General features: G+C 36.5%; 1 protein-coding gene across 1 annotated transcript; it reads right to left on the bottom strand.

Annotated features, from left to right (window-relative positions):
• Window positions 1–27: 27 nt before the first annotated feature.
• On the bottom strand, window positions 28–14,566 carry nlrc3 (NLR family, CARD domain containing 3). The gene is made up of 19 exons (XM_077245380.1): window positions 14,345–14,566; window positions 10,797–10,978; window positions 9,981–10,241; window positions 8,111–9,902; window positions 6,506–6,592; window positions 5,124–5,207; window positions 4,831–4,914; window positions 4,180–4,263; window positions 4,007–4,090; window positions 3,830–3,913; window positions 3,664–3,747; window positions 3,476–3,559; window positions 2,593–2,676; window positions 2,342–2,425; window positions 1,731–1,814; window positions 1,544–1,627; window positions 1,357–1,440; window positions 493–576; window positions 28–274 (listed from the first exon to the last, which is right to left on the bottom strand). The coding sequence occupies exons 2-19, from the start codon at window positions 10,888–10,890 to the stop codon at window positions 184–186; spliced, it is 3,417 nt and encodes a 1,138-aa protein (XP_077101495.1). The 5' UTR covers window positions 10,891–10,978; window positions 14,345–14,566; the 3' UTR covers window positions 28–183.
• Between the last annotated feature and the right edge of the window lie 770 nt (window positions 14,567–15,336).

Here is a 15,336-nt window from a genome sequence, read left to right as displayed (position 1 = left end):
ATTCTCAGTTATTTGTATTAATTTGAGTGAAAGTTCAACAAAATTGTTATTTTATTATGGCAACATCTCTGTCAGTTCTGTTTTATAAAATAAACATTTATTATTACACAACTTTAATACATAAACAAAAATATTTACATGAATAAGACTCTAAATAAACGTGTTTCTGAACATTTGTACGAGCTAGATATCCACCACACAATCCGGTGCACCAGCTTTGATGGCGTCTGACACGACCTTTGCCCCCGACTCCCCGATGCCGTTACCCTGGAGACTGAAGAGAAAAACATGACACGCATCACAGACAAATCTCACTCAAGTGAAATGTGCCATTCACTGCAAAATATAAATGATCAGTCTTCACAATCACAACCTCACCCACTGCAAATATTTACCACGTGCCATGCAATAATAACACTCTGCGGTTAAACCTCTCACACACAGACAGCGGTTCACACAAACCCATACACACACACACACACACTGACTGACTTGATGTAGGTGAGCTGATGGTTTCCTCTCAGTGCAGTCGCGATGAAGATCGCTCCGTCCATTCCCAGAGAATTCTCCTGTAGACTACAAACATGTGCAAATATGTTATTTCAACATTCATGTTCTGTTTGGGAATAAAGATACAAAAATCTTCTCACATGCTAAGATTATTTTACTTCACATGCCAACATTTATTTGCATTTGTTTTAATTTTTAAGAAAATAATACTTTTATTCAGCATTGATCCATTAAATTGATCAAAGGTGACAGTAAAATATTTATAATGTTACAAAAGATTTCCATTTCAAATAAATGCTGTACTTTAAATTAATCAAAGAATAAATAATGTATCACAGTTTCCACAATAATATGAAGCAGCACAACTGTTTTTACAGTGATAATAATCAGAAATGTTTCTTGAGCAGCAAATCATCACAACACAATGATTTGTGAAGGATCATGTGACACTGAAGACTGGAGTAATGATGCTGAACATTCAGCTTTGATCACAGGAATAAATTGCAGTTTAACATATATTCAAATAGGAAAAAAAGCCATTTTAAAGTGTAATAATATTTCATTATATTACTGTATTTTTGATCAAGTAAATGCAGCCTTGGTGAGCAGAAGAGACTTTAAAATAAAATAAAAATTCTAAATTACTACAAACTTAGTAGTGCATATGTTTTGCGAATTTAAAACATGACCCCAAACAAAAGCATGATTACTGTACTGGATACCAGCCACAGTTCTGCAAAGTGCATGTGCACTAGTGATAAAACAGAGGGTTAGAGTTTATCTGTCAGATATGTTTAGATTAGGATGTAGGAATAAATAGAGAAAATAATGTGTTTGTAGACATACTTCAGACTTCTCAAACCCCTGTTGTTCTTTAGAGCGCTGGAAAACGCCTTCGCTCCCTCCATCCCGATGGAGTTTCCACGCAGACTAAAACAACAACAGAAATATTGGATGGATGGATTAATAGATAGATCAACAGAACAACGGATGGATGGATGGATAGATAGTTTAAATGTAAATGAAGACTTACTCTAGTGTATGAAGGGTTTCATTGGCGACTAGAGCGTTAGCTAGTGCAACGGCCCCTGATTTACCTGCTGATACACCCTGAAGACTACAAAACACACACACACACAAACACACACACACACAAGGTCAGACACAACCAGCTTTAGCAAATAGCCATGAAATTTGCAGACAGCTGAAGTGAGACTCACTAGAGCACACTGAGGGAAGAGTTTGACCTCAGAGCACAGGCCAGAGCAATCACACCATTATCACCAAGAGCGTTCTCCTGCAGACTGAGAGAAAACCGTCATCACACACACTTCACTATACAAAGAAGTTGAGACATGCACTGTTTCAAAATAAAGGTTAATTCCAACTACAACCAAAAGGAGTTATTTTCGAGTCCTTTAGTAAATCTTCTGTGTTGTAATACTTTAAAGGACAAACCAAAACACACATCTGAAGAACATGTACACTTATTAAAATAAAGGTTCCAAAGGGGAGTTTTAGCAGCGAATGCCATAAAAGAACCATTTTTGGTTCCCCAAAGAACCTTTCAGTGAACAGATCTTTAAACAAACATTTTTTCTTTGTGTGAACATTTTGTGCAATGGAAAGATTCCATGGATGTTAAATGTTCTTCATGGAACCATCGATCTCAATAAAGAACTTTTATTTTTAAGAGTGAAGGATAAGCACAATTAAAGAACCTTTTATTTTTTGTATTTTTTTGGTGTTAATGAGAAAAAAAAAAGATCTTTTTGCACAGGATCAGATTGCTAGAGGTCGATGGATGAGGAAGTAGAATAGACAGTCTTACTCCAGAAGCTGAACGCAGGTGTTGCTCATGAGAGACTGAGCTAAAGCTTTAGCTGCTCCAGCCTTCATGAAGTTCCACTGGAGACTGAAACACACACACACACACAGCATGACATCACATCCTAACACGGATGATATCACATCCTCACCTTCAGTAGATGATATCATTTCCTGACATCCAGTCACAAAGTTGATCTTTAAGGTTCTCATTGGTTTGTGTCTATTGTCTTAAACTCAGTTGATTTAACTCACTGTAAGGATGTGATCGCTCTGTTGACCCTCATGGCTTCAGCGATGGCTGTCACACCCTCATCATGAAGAAGATTAGCGGTCAGACTTCAACACACACACATATAAAACACAGATAAACAGATTGTAATACAGATTGGGATACTATAGAAGTCAATGGGGTCCATCAACTGTTCGGATACCAATATTCTTCAAAATATCTTCTTTTGTGTTCAACTGAAGAAAGAAATTCATGCAGGTTTGGAAAAACTTGAGGGTGAATAATTGATGACAGAATTTAAATTTTTGGGTGAACTATCCCTTTAAGGTAATCATTTGATAAATGGTCGGCACACACATTTATTTTTTAAACACATTTATTTTTCTAAACTCTAATTGAGGGGGAAAATTCTCACAAGTTAGATAATCTGACAAAATCTCTTCAAAATCCAAAATCATTTCTGTATATAAACTATACACATTTATAAAGCTAATTATAATTATGAAAGACTAAAAAATTTAATATTATTTAATTAATAAATATTATATTTATGTTTTATTAAACATTACATTTTATTTATTTTTTAATTTACTTTTACTTATATGAAATATTTTAAATATAAAATATATTTATTTTATTATAAATAAGTCTGTATGAGTTAATTATAATAATGTATAATACATATTTATAATATTAAAATATCTATATTATACAAATCAAAAATATAGATTTTTTTTTGATTTGTATACTTTTTTTTGATTTTGATATATATATATTTTTTTTTATTTGTATAATATAGATATTTTAATATTATTATAAATATGCATTATAAATTATTATAATTAACACACATATATATATATATATATATATATATATATTAATCATGTGTCTGTGTGTACTTACTCGAGTTCTCTAAGACACGTGTTGACTTTTAAGGCTTTGGCGATGTCTTTTGCACCAGAAACTCCTATTGAATTCTCCCTTAGACTGCCACCAGAAATACACACAAAAACAGCATTATTTCTTAGCCAGAACATAAATGTTTAATAGTTTAATACTGTGGTGTTTGAAATGTCCATGTGTTGACATACTTCAGACAGCGGAGTCCTTGGTTTGACTGAAGAGCGTGTGAGAGCGCTCTAATGCCTCTGTCACTCACAGAGTTACTCTGAAGACTGAACCAGAGACACACACTCATTCAGAGCTGCTTCTGTAGTGGATCGTTTGAAATGAACTTGCTAACTGATTGTGTTTTACCTGAGCGTGTGGAGAACGTGGTTTACCATAAGCGCTTGAGCCAGAGCCACTGTTCCCAAATCACCCAGATGATTGCCGGACACACTGTAGAAACATTCACACACACACACACAGTTATTCTCAATAGAGAGTTTCATCTCTCCGTTAATCACTCAATCAGACACTTGAGAATCTTACTTGAGATCCTGTAGAGTTTGATTCTTTGTGAGGGCTTCTGCGATTTTTTTCACTCCTTCTGCTCCAATGCCGTTCTTCTGAAGACTGCAATGCATGAAGATTTGCATTTGCATGATGCTCTGTTAAAGCGCGCACACACACACACACACACACACACTGAAACACAGACTCACTTCAGTGTGGTGAGCTTTCGGTTTGACTGAAGAACGTCCGCCAGCGCACGAGCACCGTCATCTTCTATGCCGTTACTCTGCAAACTACACGAATCAACACACAAACACACATATTAAATACTTTAGGACTTAAATTTACACATTAAAGTTGTTTTTTATTACTTTATATTATTTAACAAAAAAAATAAACAAAAATAAATCAAATTTTAAAATGTAAACTGTTTTATGTAGCCTAATAAAAAATTATATAAATTAATTTTATTTATTATAAATATTCTAAACAATTTTGTTATGGCTAATCAGAATTCACTTGACTGACATAAGGAGCTAATTTTATTAATATAATTTATGAAATTAGAAATATAGCATTTTTAAATAATTAAATATTATATTATGCGACATTTAATTATATTATATTTAGTTCTTTCAAATCAATTAATCACATTAACATAAAAGTTTGTAAATATATGTCTGTATATATACTGTATACCAACAAACACACACCTACACATATATATATATATATATATATATATATATATTTACAACAAACTTTTATGTTAGATATGATTGATCGCGATCAACTAATTATAATATATTATATTATAAATTACAGCTGTCACTATTCTATAATGGTTTATTAGAACTCACTTGACTGACACGAGGACCTGATTCATTTTTAGTGCCTCGCTCAAGGTCTTTGCTCCCTTGGCGCCGATGTTGTTGCCACGGAGGCTAAGAGAAACAAGATCTATTTTATTTAAAATCCTCAATTTCCCTTGTTGATTCAGCTTATAAGGGTCAAGGGCAAAGGAAAGGACATATCACATTAGTTTGCATTATATTATTCAGTGACCATGTTAAAATATAGTATTGAAAATACAATATAATGCACAAAAATACAATATACAAATAAAAATTTTTTTAATGTTAAAGTCACTGACTCCAGGGCCGTGAGGGTTCGGTTGACGAGTAGAGCCCGACTGAGTGGATTAATCCCTTTACTGCTGATTGAGTTGTCAGCCAGACTAGAAAAGAGAGAGAAAGAGAGTTAAACAAGTCAATAAGTTTTATGTGTAAATGTGTGTACCTCACAGGGTTATTATAAGTAACAAAATCTAAAATTAAAACCGTAAAAAAATATTTTTGTTATTTGAAGAAAAGAATGTTAATATAAATAAATTATTTAAAAAAATTAAACTCACAGCATTTTATTTCAGCTAGTTGTCAAGGCAGCATTTATAATTGTCATTCAGTTTGACTTGAAGTAGTACAGTAAAACAACTAAAACTCAAATAAAAATCTATAAAATATATAGACATATTTACCCTAGTGAAAAATAATTATACCAAAATGTATTTGAAATACATTTATTTTATTCTAAGTATACTACAAATAGATATACTTAATATAAATACCCTGCAATTGTACTTTTTGTATACTAACAACTAATTTTGTACTTAATGCACTTATGTATATGTGACCCTGGATCACAAAACCAGTCTTAAGTAGCATGGGTATATTTGTGGGAATAGCCAACAATACATTGTATGGGTCAAAATTATAAATTTTTCTTTTATGCCAAAAGTCATTAGGATATTAAGTAAAGATCATGAAGATATTTTGTAAATTTCCTGCCGTAAATGTATTAAACATTTATTTTTGTGAGTGAATGCAGCACAATCGCGAACATAAATGGACAACTTTAAAGGAGATTTTCTCAATGTTTCGATTTTTTTGTAGCTTCAGATTCCAGATGTTCAAATATTTGTATCTCGGCCAAATATTGTCCAATCCTAACAAACCATACATCAATGGAAAGCTTATTTATTCAGCTTTCATGTGATGTGTAAATCTCAATTTCAAAAAAATGACCCATATGACTGGTTTTGTCATCCAGGGTCACATATTTGATTGTGCTAAAATGGAATTATTGCAAGTATACTTTAGGTACACTTTAAATATCTTGCATTTAAAGATTATATACTGTCCTTACTAATAGTGATATTAAAACACATTTTAGGCTTAATATTAAGAAATGTGCATTGTGCAATAAAGAAGTTCTCCAAATAAAGTTTAATTATATTATTTATTTATATCAGCAAGTCTCAAGCGATATGACAGTAAGTATATTAATGAATTTGTAGTATACTTAGTATGAAGTAAATCTATTTTAAAAACATTTTGGAATAGGTTTTTTTCACTAGGGTTAAAAGACAAAATCTAATAAAAATTACACACAACAAAATCTCGTTGACTTAAATTAAAATAAAAACAATTTCAAAGTATTAATAGTACATCAATAATCCTAAAATAACACTGGTACCTGAGCATCTGAATATGGCACTCTTTGGCACTCAACAGACTTCCCAACAGCTCCATGGCACCTTCCTTAAATTCATTGTTTTCCATTCTGTAATTCAAAAAATTGAAAAACGTTTGTTTATACCACACACAAATCTAAAGTATCACTGAAACAAAATATATCACTCAAAGTGCAGACTACTTTTACTGTTTTATTTAATAATTTGTGTTTGCATTTCCCAGTGTCCCATAAATTTTAGAATGTATTAAAGGGTTAGTTCACTCAAAAAGTCTGTCATAATTACTCACCCTCATCTTTTATAATAATATTATCCAAAGCGCGCTCACGGAACAACTTCCGGTCTTGAGTCAACACAACACACACGCGTCATGGTCACTGATCTATATAGAATGACTGGATAGCTCATGGTCATAAACAGTGAAGCCACCGTGCCGACATATTGGTATTCCCTAGTGAGCTCACGCGTTCTATTGAATCAATAGGAATTTGTATGATTTGACTGAGAAAACATTGCCCAAGGAGACACCGTTTTAAAATCTAAAGTCTCCTTGTTACTTTCTTACCACTCAAACACCCTAAGCAAGCATTTAAATTGATATTTGTTTAAAGTCGATTTTTTCCCTGCTTATTCAAAATTGCATTACATTAAGATGTAGCTAAATCTACTGTACAACAGTAGGCAAATATAATTATTTCAGTCAATTTCTTCAAACTAAACCGAACTTTTATTTTGACGGGTTGCCGTGAAGACCTTTAAGTTTCTGTGTGTGCTATGATATGACTATAGTTTTTCTCAAATGAAGCGGTAAAATGCTCATGAAGTGACTCTCAGATCGGCTCTGGAGAGGAAGTTCATCATGTCCTCATATCGTGAGGCAGCAGAGACTGAAACCTGCGCGAGCGTCACGCGTGCTTCTGTGTGTGTGTGGTAAATTAAACCGCGCGTCTGCGAATATAAGTTACCCGGTACTGCAGAAATGCTGGTATCGTCCCATTTTCAAAATTTCAGTACCGACTTGGTAACTTACCGAAGTAACATTACCGGTTCTTTTGACAACACTAGTAGAAGAATTAAGGCACTCTTGCCTCGGAGAAAACAACACAGGAATAGGGACAATTTTGCCGCGAGAGCGACAAAATTCGCTCTCGCCTCCCTGCCAGCGACGCCGTAGAAAGATTCGTGAGCTATCCAGTCATTCTATATAGATCAGTGGTCGTGGTGCTCCCCCTACTGGATTGAAGGTCAATGTTTTCGTAAATTAAGTGGTAAATTGTTTCTTTTTGTGTGCAAACAAAGTATTCGCGTCGCTTCATAAAATCGAGGTTAAACCACTGTAGTCACATGGATTACTTTTATAATGAATTTCCTATCGTTCTGGACCTTGAAAGTCGTAGTTCCTGTCTATGGAGGGCCAGACAGCTCTCAGATTTCATCAAAAATATCTTCATTTGTGTTCCGAAGATGAACGAAAATCTTACGGGTTTGGAACGACATGAGGGTGAGTGATAATTACAGAAATTTCAGTTTTGTGTAAACTAACCCAATAAGGGCCTTTTCTTTGCAAACATCTAAGAATATGTTTAACGTTTACATGCACGTTTTACCTCAGATTACTACAGTACAGCAGCTGTGGGAGGAGTCTCTTTAGGGAGGAGGAGTCTAGGCAATTAGACAGTTGCGTTTCTTCTGTACATGCATCTGATACTTGTAACAAGTAAGCTAGCACAGAGCAAACTCCACCCTTCAGTTTTCCCCTCAGGCCACAGTTAATGAGATCTTCCTCGACTGACCGTAGCCACTCCCCTTGTTGCAGCTCCGCCAGACACGTGACCATTGTGACGCTGCGCATACTAACGGCGTCGCCTCCTGTCCCCGCCACCGTATTCTGAAGCAAATTTGTCGCCGTGGTGCGCTGGGTCACCTGCTCCTCGCGGGAAACGCCCAGAGGACCACCTAGCAAAGCGGTGACCGCCGGAGACAGCAGCCCTGACAAGAAGCGCATGAAGAGGTCGAGGTTGCCTTGCGCTGCGGCGTCCGATTGGTTGGTTTTCTGCAGCGCTGCACGGTAGTGACTGTGGAAGCCAATGCGGGGCCAGGAGACACTACTTTCGGAGAACAGATCAAACATCCCACGCCTTGACGAAACGTAGTAAAAAAGAGCTCCCAGGAATTCTTGTACAGACGTGTGCGTGAACTGCCACACCGCGCTATCGCACAAGCAGCTTTGCTTGCGCTGGAGGATGCGTTGGCCGAGAGTCCCAACCTGAGGAGGTACGTCAACACCGTAAGCTCGCAATTCGTTCTCGCTGAATGTATGCCGTCGCCGTAAAAGGCTATAAAATGCAAGACGACCCAGAGAGCTCAGCGGCTTCCTGATGCCGCCACTGGCCGGGTCTGATCCAGAGAGATGTGGCCAACAGTAGTGGGCATAGACTTCTGTTAGAGTCCGAGGAAGGGGCGTGGAATCTGAATCCAACTTTATAAGGCGCGATAATGTAGTCACGATAATGTGGCAGACCGCGGGGATGGAAGACAAAATGAGCAACGGTTTATGAGAATTCAGGTAAGTCCACACTTGAGAGGAGACATCCTCAGGTATGTACGCTTGAGACGATGAGCTATCTTGTGATAAAGAGTACACATCTAACGTGTTTGTTAGACAATGATTAATATAATTCTTTATTTGCGTTCGCGAAAGAGGCGGGGCTTCGGTCACACGATCGACCAATCCCGCCGGAACTTTTGCCCCAATGCCAGGCCTTGACAAAAGCCACAGCGTTGCCCATGGCAACAGGTTACCTCGTACAATATTCGCAATGAGGTCCGATACTGGAATTTCGCGACGTGGGTCGCTAGTGGGCGGGGCATCTGCGAAATCCAACGATTGGCGAAATTCTTCCAATCCATCCAAAATGAGCAATATTTTGCAGGACTCATTAAAAATAATTACATCCATGTTATCATACGGAACGAACAACCGTAGCAAGCGCTCGACCGATAACCGATCGAAACTGCTCAATTCCCAGCATGCAATGGGGATTGCAAGACTCAGCTCTGGATAGATGTGACCACTGCTCCAAAGTTGGACGAAACGATGGACCATTCGGGTCTTCCCGCTGCCAGCAACGCCCACGGTCAGTGTCACACGTGGGGCGGTGCTGACCCTCGTCAAAGGCACGATCAGCTTGTCCAATCCCAGTGCTCGACCGTGAAGAGGCCCCGCCCCTCTGTTGACTGACACCTGTACGAGGTCGTGTTCTCGCTGCTGAAGGTCAGATACGCACTCAATAATTAGGAAAGCGGAACCGTGTGTGCTTCCGCCGGCTTGCGCAATTGTTTTTTCATCTTCTTTGAGTCGCTGAAGTAGAGCGTCTTTATGCGGTCTAACCACAGAGTCTGCGGAGAGAAAGAGGGAGAAGTGAGGAACTCAGGGATGAAAAATTATTGGAAAATAACAAATAAAGTCATGCATACCATGTACAGATATAAGGTTGTACTCAGTCAGGTGTGAACTTTGAAGATAAGTCTGAAGGGCGGCGCCATGTGGATCAGTGACAGACAGGAACTCAACCAATAAATGCACTTTATCCTTCAAAGCCCCCATTTCCTGGATAAGCCCCACCTCCTGTGTATTGAGCAGGTTTGCTTTTCTCATGTGATGGACCACATTTACCAAGATGGAGGTGGATAAGAACCTTTGCAACAAAGCCTGGTGTCTGCGTAACCACCCGGGATCTGAAGAACAAACAAAGACATACACAAAGAACATGTAGCATAAGCTTTTAGAAATAGGGATGCAAAGATACTGATTTTCTTCAAGTACTGAAAATTAATTCGATTGCACTTTACATTTATTGTACACTTTATTAGTTAATGCATTAGAGCAATACACTTGTCACAGTATTTATTAATCTTAATATTAGTTAAAAAAATACAACTGTTCATTGTTATACCTCAGGTCCATTAAATGATATTAATAGATACAACTTTTAATTTAGCGTATTAGTAAATGTTGATATTTGACCTTAACTAAGATTAAGAAATGTTTTAGAAATATTTTTCAGTGTTAGTTTATGGAATGTAAAGTTAACAAATGGAACATTATTGTAATCATTAAAAAAAATGTAGCCTATACAATTAAAAACATTATTCAGTTATAAATACCTAATATTTATTGTAAAAAAAAAAAAAAACATTTACAAGAAAAAGCAAGTTATTTATGCTAATAGTGGGTGTGTGATGCCAATCCTATTTATAAGTGAAATGTCTTTGTGGGCTCTCCATCTTTACCTTCCATCCTTTTGCTAGTCTCTTGTTTTTGAGCATTGGACTTCAGATCCAGGTAGCAGTATTCCTCCCATGGGATATGGTCATGTCTAGCCATCCCAGCAGAGCGCTAAAAGGAAAGTGTGTCCGTGTGTGTGTGTGTGCTGGGTATCAGACCATCAGTGTGATTCAGTAAGATCCATTCCCTTGTAACACACAAACACAACACACAACAATCAAATGGATACGGCATTGTACATGAGAGATTTGCACAGACAAGTAATGCTCACATTTCCTTAGATGTATATTTTGTAATTAAAGAAATTTGGAATTGCACTGACATGCATGGTTTAGTGATGTTAGTCAAATGAACGGGGTAATCCAGCACATATCAGTTTAGTGGAAACCAAGACCTGACCTCATTACCCACATGCATCAACAAACATTGTGTTACCATGGTTACAGCACGAGAGCTGTCCGAAACAGATGTGAGGCGCAGGTTAGAAACCTAAAAGAAAACTATGAAAATTGTATGCTACAATAAGGTATATTCCTATTAACATCTGCATAGCATTTAGACCTTCAGGTGAGGTAGAAACTGCAACCTCGACCTTCTCCTCAAACGCATATAATGAGTCCCATAAGACAGACACACAGCGGCAGAAAGAAACAGTGAAGTCAGCAGAACGTTCTCAAGCGTTTGCTTCTGTAGATGTTATTCAGCATCAGCGTCTGAGGTTCATGCAGAAACCCCTGAAGAACAAACTGAAAACCTCACGGTTGAGCCGAAGTAGCCTATAGATTTAGAAGAGTTGCCAGCAAATTTGTAAAAGCAAGTGATAGCGAAGTACATCAGTAATAGCAATCGATAATAGGGCTTCCAATTAAAGTTAAAACAGAGCTTGAAATTAAGTCCAGTTAAAGGAGACTACTGTCAATGAATGAATGAATGAATGAATGAATGAATGGAAGAGGTTCATTGATGTTGTTTAGGTGATTTGTTCCAGAAAATATTTTTTGTTATGCTGGTTAAAACTCTCTTCACATCCTGATAGCAATCACTAAGTTAAGTGGTAAAAAAGCCCCACATCATCACATTCCCTTCAATATACCTAGAGATTGGCATGGTGTTATTTCAGTTAGGCTAATAGCTGGTTTGATTTGCTTTGAGAGATGATCTTATGGAAAGTGCCCCATGCCAATCTCTAGGTATAGTGAAGGGTGTGTGATGATGTGGGATATTTAATTCCAAAGGCCAAGGGAACTTTATCAGGATGCATAGTATCCGGGATCCATGAAATAACTGGCCTTTAAAAATAAAATCTGCTGTCTCTATGGGAATTTAACATAGGGGTGTCCTGACTTATGCACCCTGTATTTTAAGGAAGAACATTTATTTATTTACGATACATTATTCATTCACAAAGAAAATTGGTGTCCTTAAAGGTTGGATTATTCCTCATTTTTTGAATGATGGCATTAAGATCAATTTCCAAAAGATGATTTTTTATTCCTCTTTTTAGTCAACTTTAGCATGAGTGTGTTCACTTATGCTAGGCACATATATATATATCGTCTGTGGAAAGGCACGATATCCTACCTGCCTGTCAGCATGTATTTCCATACCTCCGCACACAGACATCACACGTCATGCTATGCAGAGTTAGACAGACGCCAGTCACTGAGCACCGCAACCGAAACAGCAGCGCATAACTACTGTAATTTGCAAGAGACGCAAACCTGTGACATTATACTCAGAGCGGTTCATGACTCGAATTTATTTCAATATCAACACTATCAACACCAAAATGAATCTGCAGCAGTCAGGTGGTACAGGTCAGTGCTCTTTAAGTTGTTTGTTCATTATTATTGTGATGTTATGTGCTTTGAGACATGAGGTAGTTTACGTGACGCTTTTATTTGCTCCCTGCTGTACGCGTTCATGTGTTTTGAAGGAGGCGTGGCTTTGAGACGCTCTGAAGGAAGGGTGGGATCTCATCATTTCAAAGATAACACTATCACTAACCACTCTCTGAAAATTGCCTACCCTACCTTTCAAATGTACAGTAGAAACCGTAATATTGTGGAATATAATTTAAATTTATAATAACTGTTTAATATTTAAATATCTTTTAAAATGTAGTTTATTCCTGTGATCAAAGCTGAATGTTCAGCATCATTACTCCAGTCTTCAATGTCACATGATCCTTCAGAAATCATTCGAATATGATGATTTGCTGCTCAAGAAACATTTCTGATTATGATCAATGTTGAAAACAGTTGTGCTGCTGCATATGTTTGTGGAAACTGTGATGCATTGTTGTTTTCAGGATACATTTATGAATTGAAAGTTAAAAAAAAACATCATTAATTTGAAGTAGAAATCTTTTGTAACATTATAAATGTCTTAACAGTCATAATTAATTAAGATGTATGAAATGTGCAGATCAATTAATAACAGAACAGCAGTGTTTGTGAAAGTAGAGTGCAACACTTTAACTCAAGGTGAAAACTGGCCTAAACGTCTTCACACATTAGTATGTAACTTCCTTTGTAACATTTTAATAAAAAATAGATCACAAACTATTTTTTCCCATGCCTGGGTTTTTAATAGTAGCTGAACCATTACAAATATTCTGCTGTAGAGTTATTCTGGTGCAACTTCACCAAATCAACAAGGAGCGTGGAAGGAAAAAGCAAAAGTATTTTTTGAACATTTCCAGCAACACTTGTGAAGTAGAGAAGTCAAAATAATCCGAAAATGCAGCTGGAAAATATTACTGTTTATTTTGCCAATGCAAAGCTGATAACAGTCATGGCTGTGAGTTTTGCACAGGCAGTACCAAAGAAAAGAAAAAATCTTTAAAATACACAAAAGAAACTGATTTTACTGTAGTAATATTATTTGATATAACTATGGTTAGTGATTACTATATTACATTTTTGTAAGATTGTGTTCTCAAAAGCTCTCAAATCATTAAAACTCATGTTCATGCATATACATGTGAAATATATTGAATATGGATAATAAGCTATATATATATATATGGATGTGTGTGTGTGTGTGTGTGTGTGTGTGTGTGTGTGTGTGTGTGTGTGTGTGTGTGTGTGTGTGTGTGTGTGTGTGTGTGTGGAAATCAATACAATGCCCATAAATAAGAGTTGTATCGTTTGACTGCGAAAAATCTTATATATATAAATAATAAACAAATATATATGACAGACAGACAGATAGATAGACAGATAGATAGAGACAGACAGACAGACAGATAGATAAATAGATAGACAGACCGACGCATAGATAGACAGACCGACGCATAGATACAGATAGATAGATAGATAGATAGACAGATAGAGACAGACAGATAGATAGATAGACAGATAAATAGATAGATAGACAGACAGATAGATAGACAGATAGATAGATAGACAGATAAATAGGTAGATAGATAGACTGAAAGATAGACAGACAGATAGATAGATAGACAGACTGAAAGATAGATAGACAGATGCTGTTATCATCATTTATGACATTCAGACAGTCAGCTATAGAAAGGAAAGTGAACACTCACTGTTGATTCAGTTCATCTTGTTGTTGTTCAGATTTAGAGGCTCCAAACACACGACAGAAGCAGCAGGTGTTTCTGAGTTCAGTTTCACCAAGCGCTCGTCTCTACCCTACTTCTCACAGGCCACCTCTTCATCCTCCATTCGACACTCTCTCTGTTTGAGTGTCTGTCACGCACCGTCTGTCTTTTTCTTTCCCTCTCTTTCTATCCTTCCTGTCGCACCTCCTTCTCTTCCTGTGCAACAGGCCGCAGATGCACTTTTGACGTGTAACATCGTCTGACATGCTGCCATTGTGTGCACAAAACCACATACAAAACACACACACACACACACACTTCCACACGCTTGCTTTACATAAAGCGCTGGACTGTGCAAACAGAAAACTAAAAAATATATTCACACATGACTACAGTTATGTGAAGATCATAACACAGACACTAAGGTCAAAGCAAAAAAACAAACAAAGAAAAGCTTATGCAAAACAGGGTGGTAAACAATAAAAAGTGAATGTAGGCACGATATTGGGGACTGTGTCTTAAGAAGATGCATCCGATACAGACAGGACAGGAAGTGATGATTAAAGAACAGGAAGAGAAAAGAGGCAAATGAGTGTTATGTAACACATACTGTATATATATATATATTAGTATAAAAATATACACACACATATAACACCCTACAACACATTTGGTTAAAAATGTTAAAAATGACCAGCCTTTTAAAAATTTCTTGTAAATCACTTGTTATGCTTAATTATCACCATCTTCTCGTTATCATGTTTTCTTTAAATTAGTTCAGGTTTTGTATATATTTTTGGAACTGATTGATCGTAAAAATGAAACATTTTTTGTTTTCACAAAAATATGAAACAGCACAACTGTTGTCAACACTGATAAAGATTAGAACCATTATTAATAAAAGATAATAATTGAGCACAAAATCAGCATTTTACTATGATTTCTGAAGGATCATGTGACATTGTATTTTTGATCAA

Source organism: Siphateles boraxobius, unplaced genomic scaffold (genome assembly GCF_051911475.1).
Source record: "Siphateles boraxobius isolate OS27281-9 unplaced genomic scaffold, OSU_SipBor_1 26, whole genome shotgun sequence".
NCBI classification, from domain to species: Eukaryota; Metazoa; Chordata; class Actinopteri; order Cypriniformes; family Leuciscidae; genus Siphateles; species Siphateles boraxobius.
The sequence above is the reverse complement of the archived record's forward strand: the minus strand, read 5'-3'. Positions and strand labels throughout refer to the sequence as shown.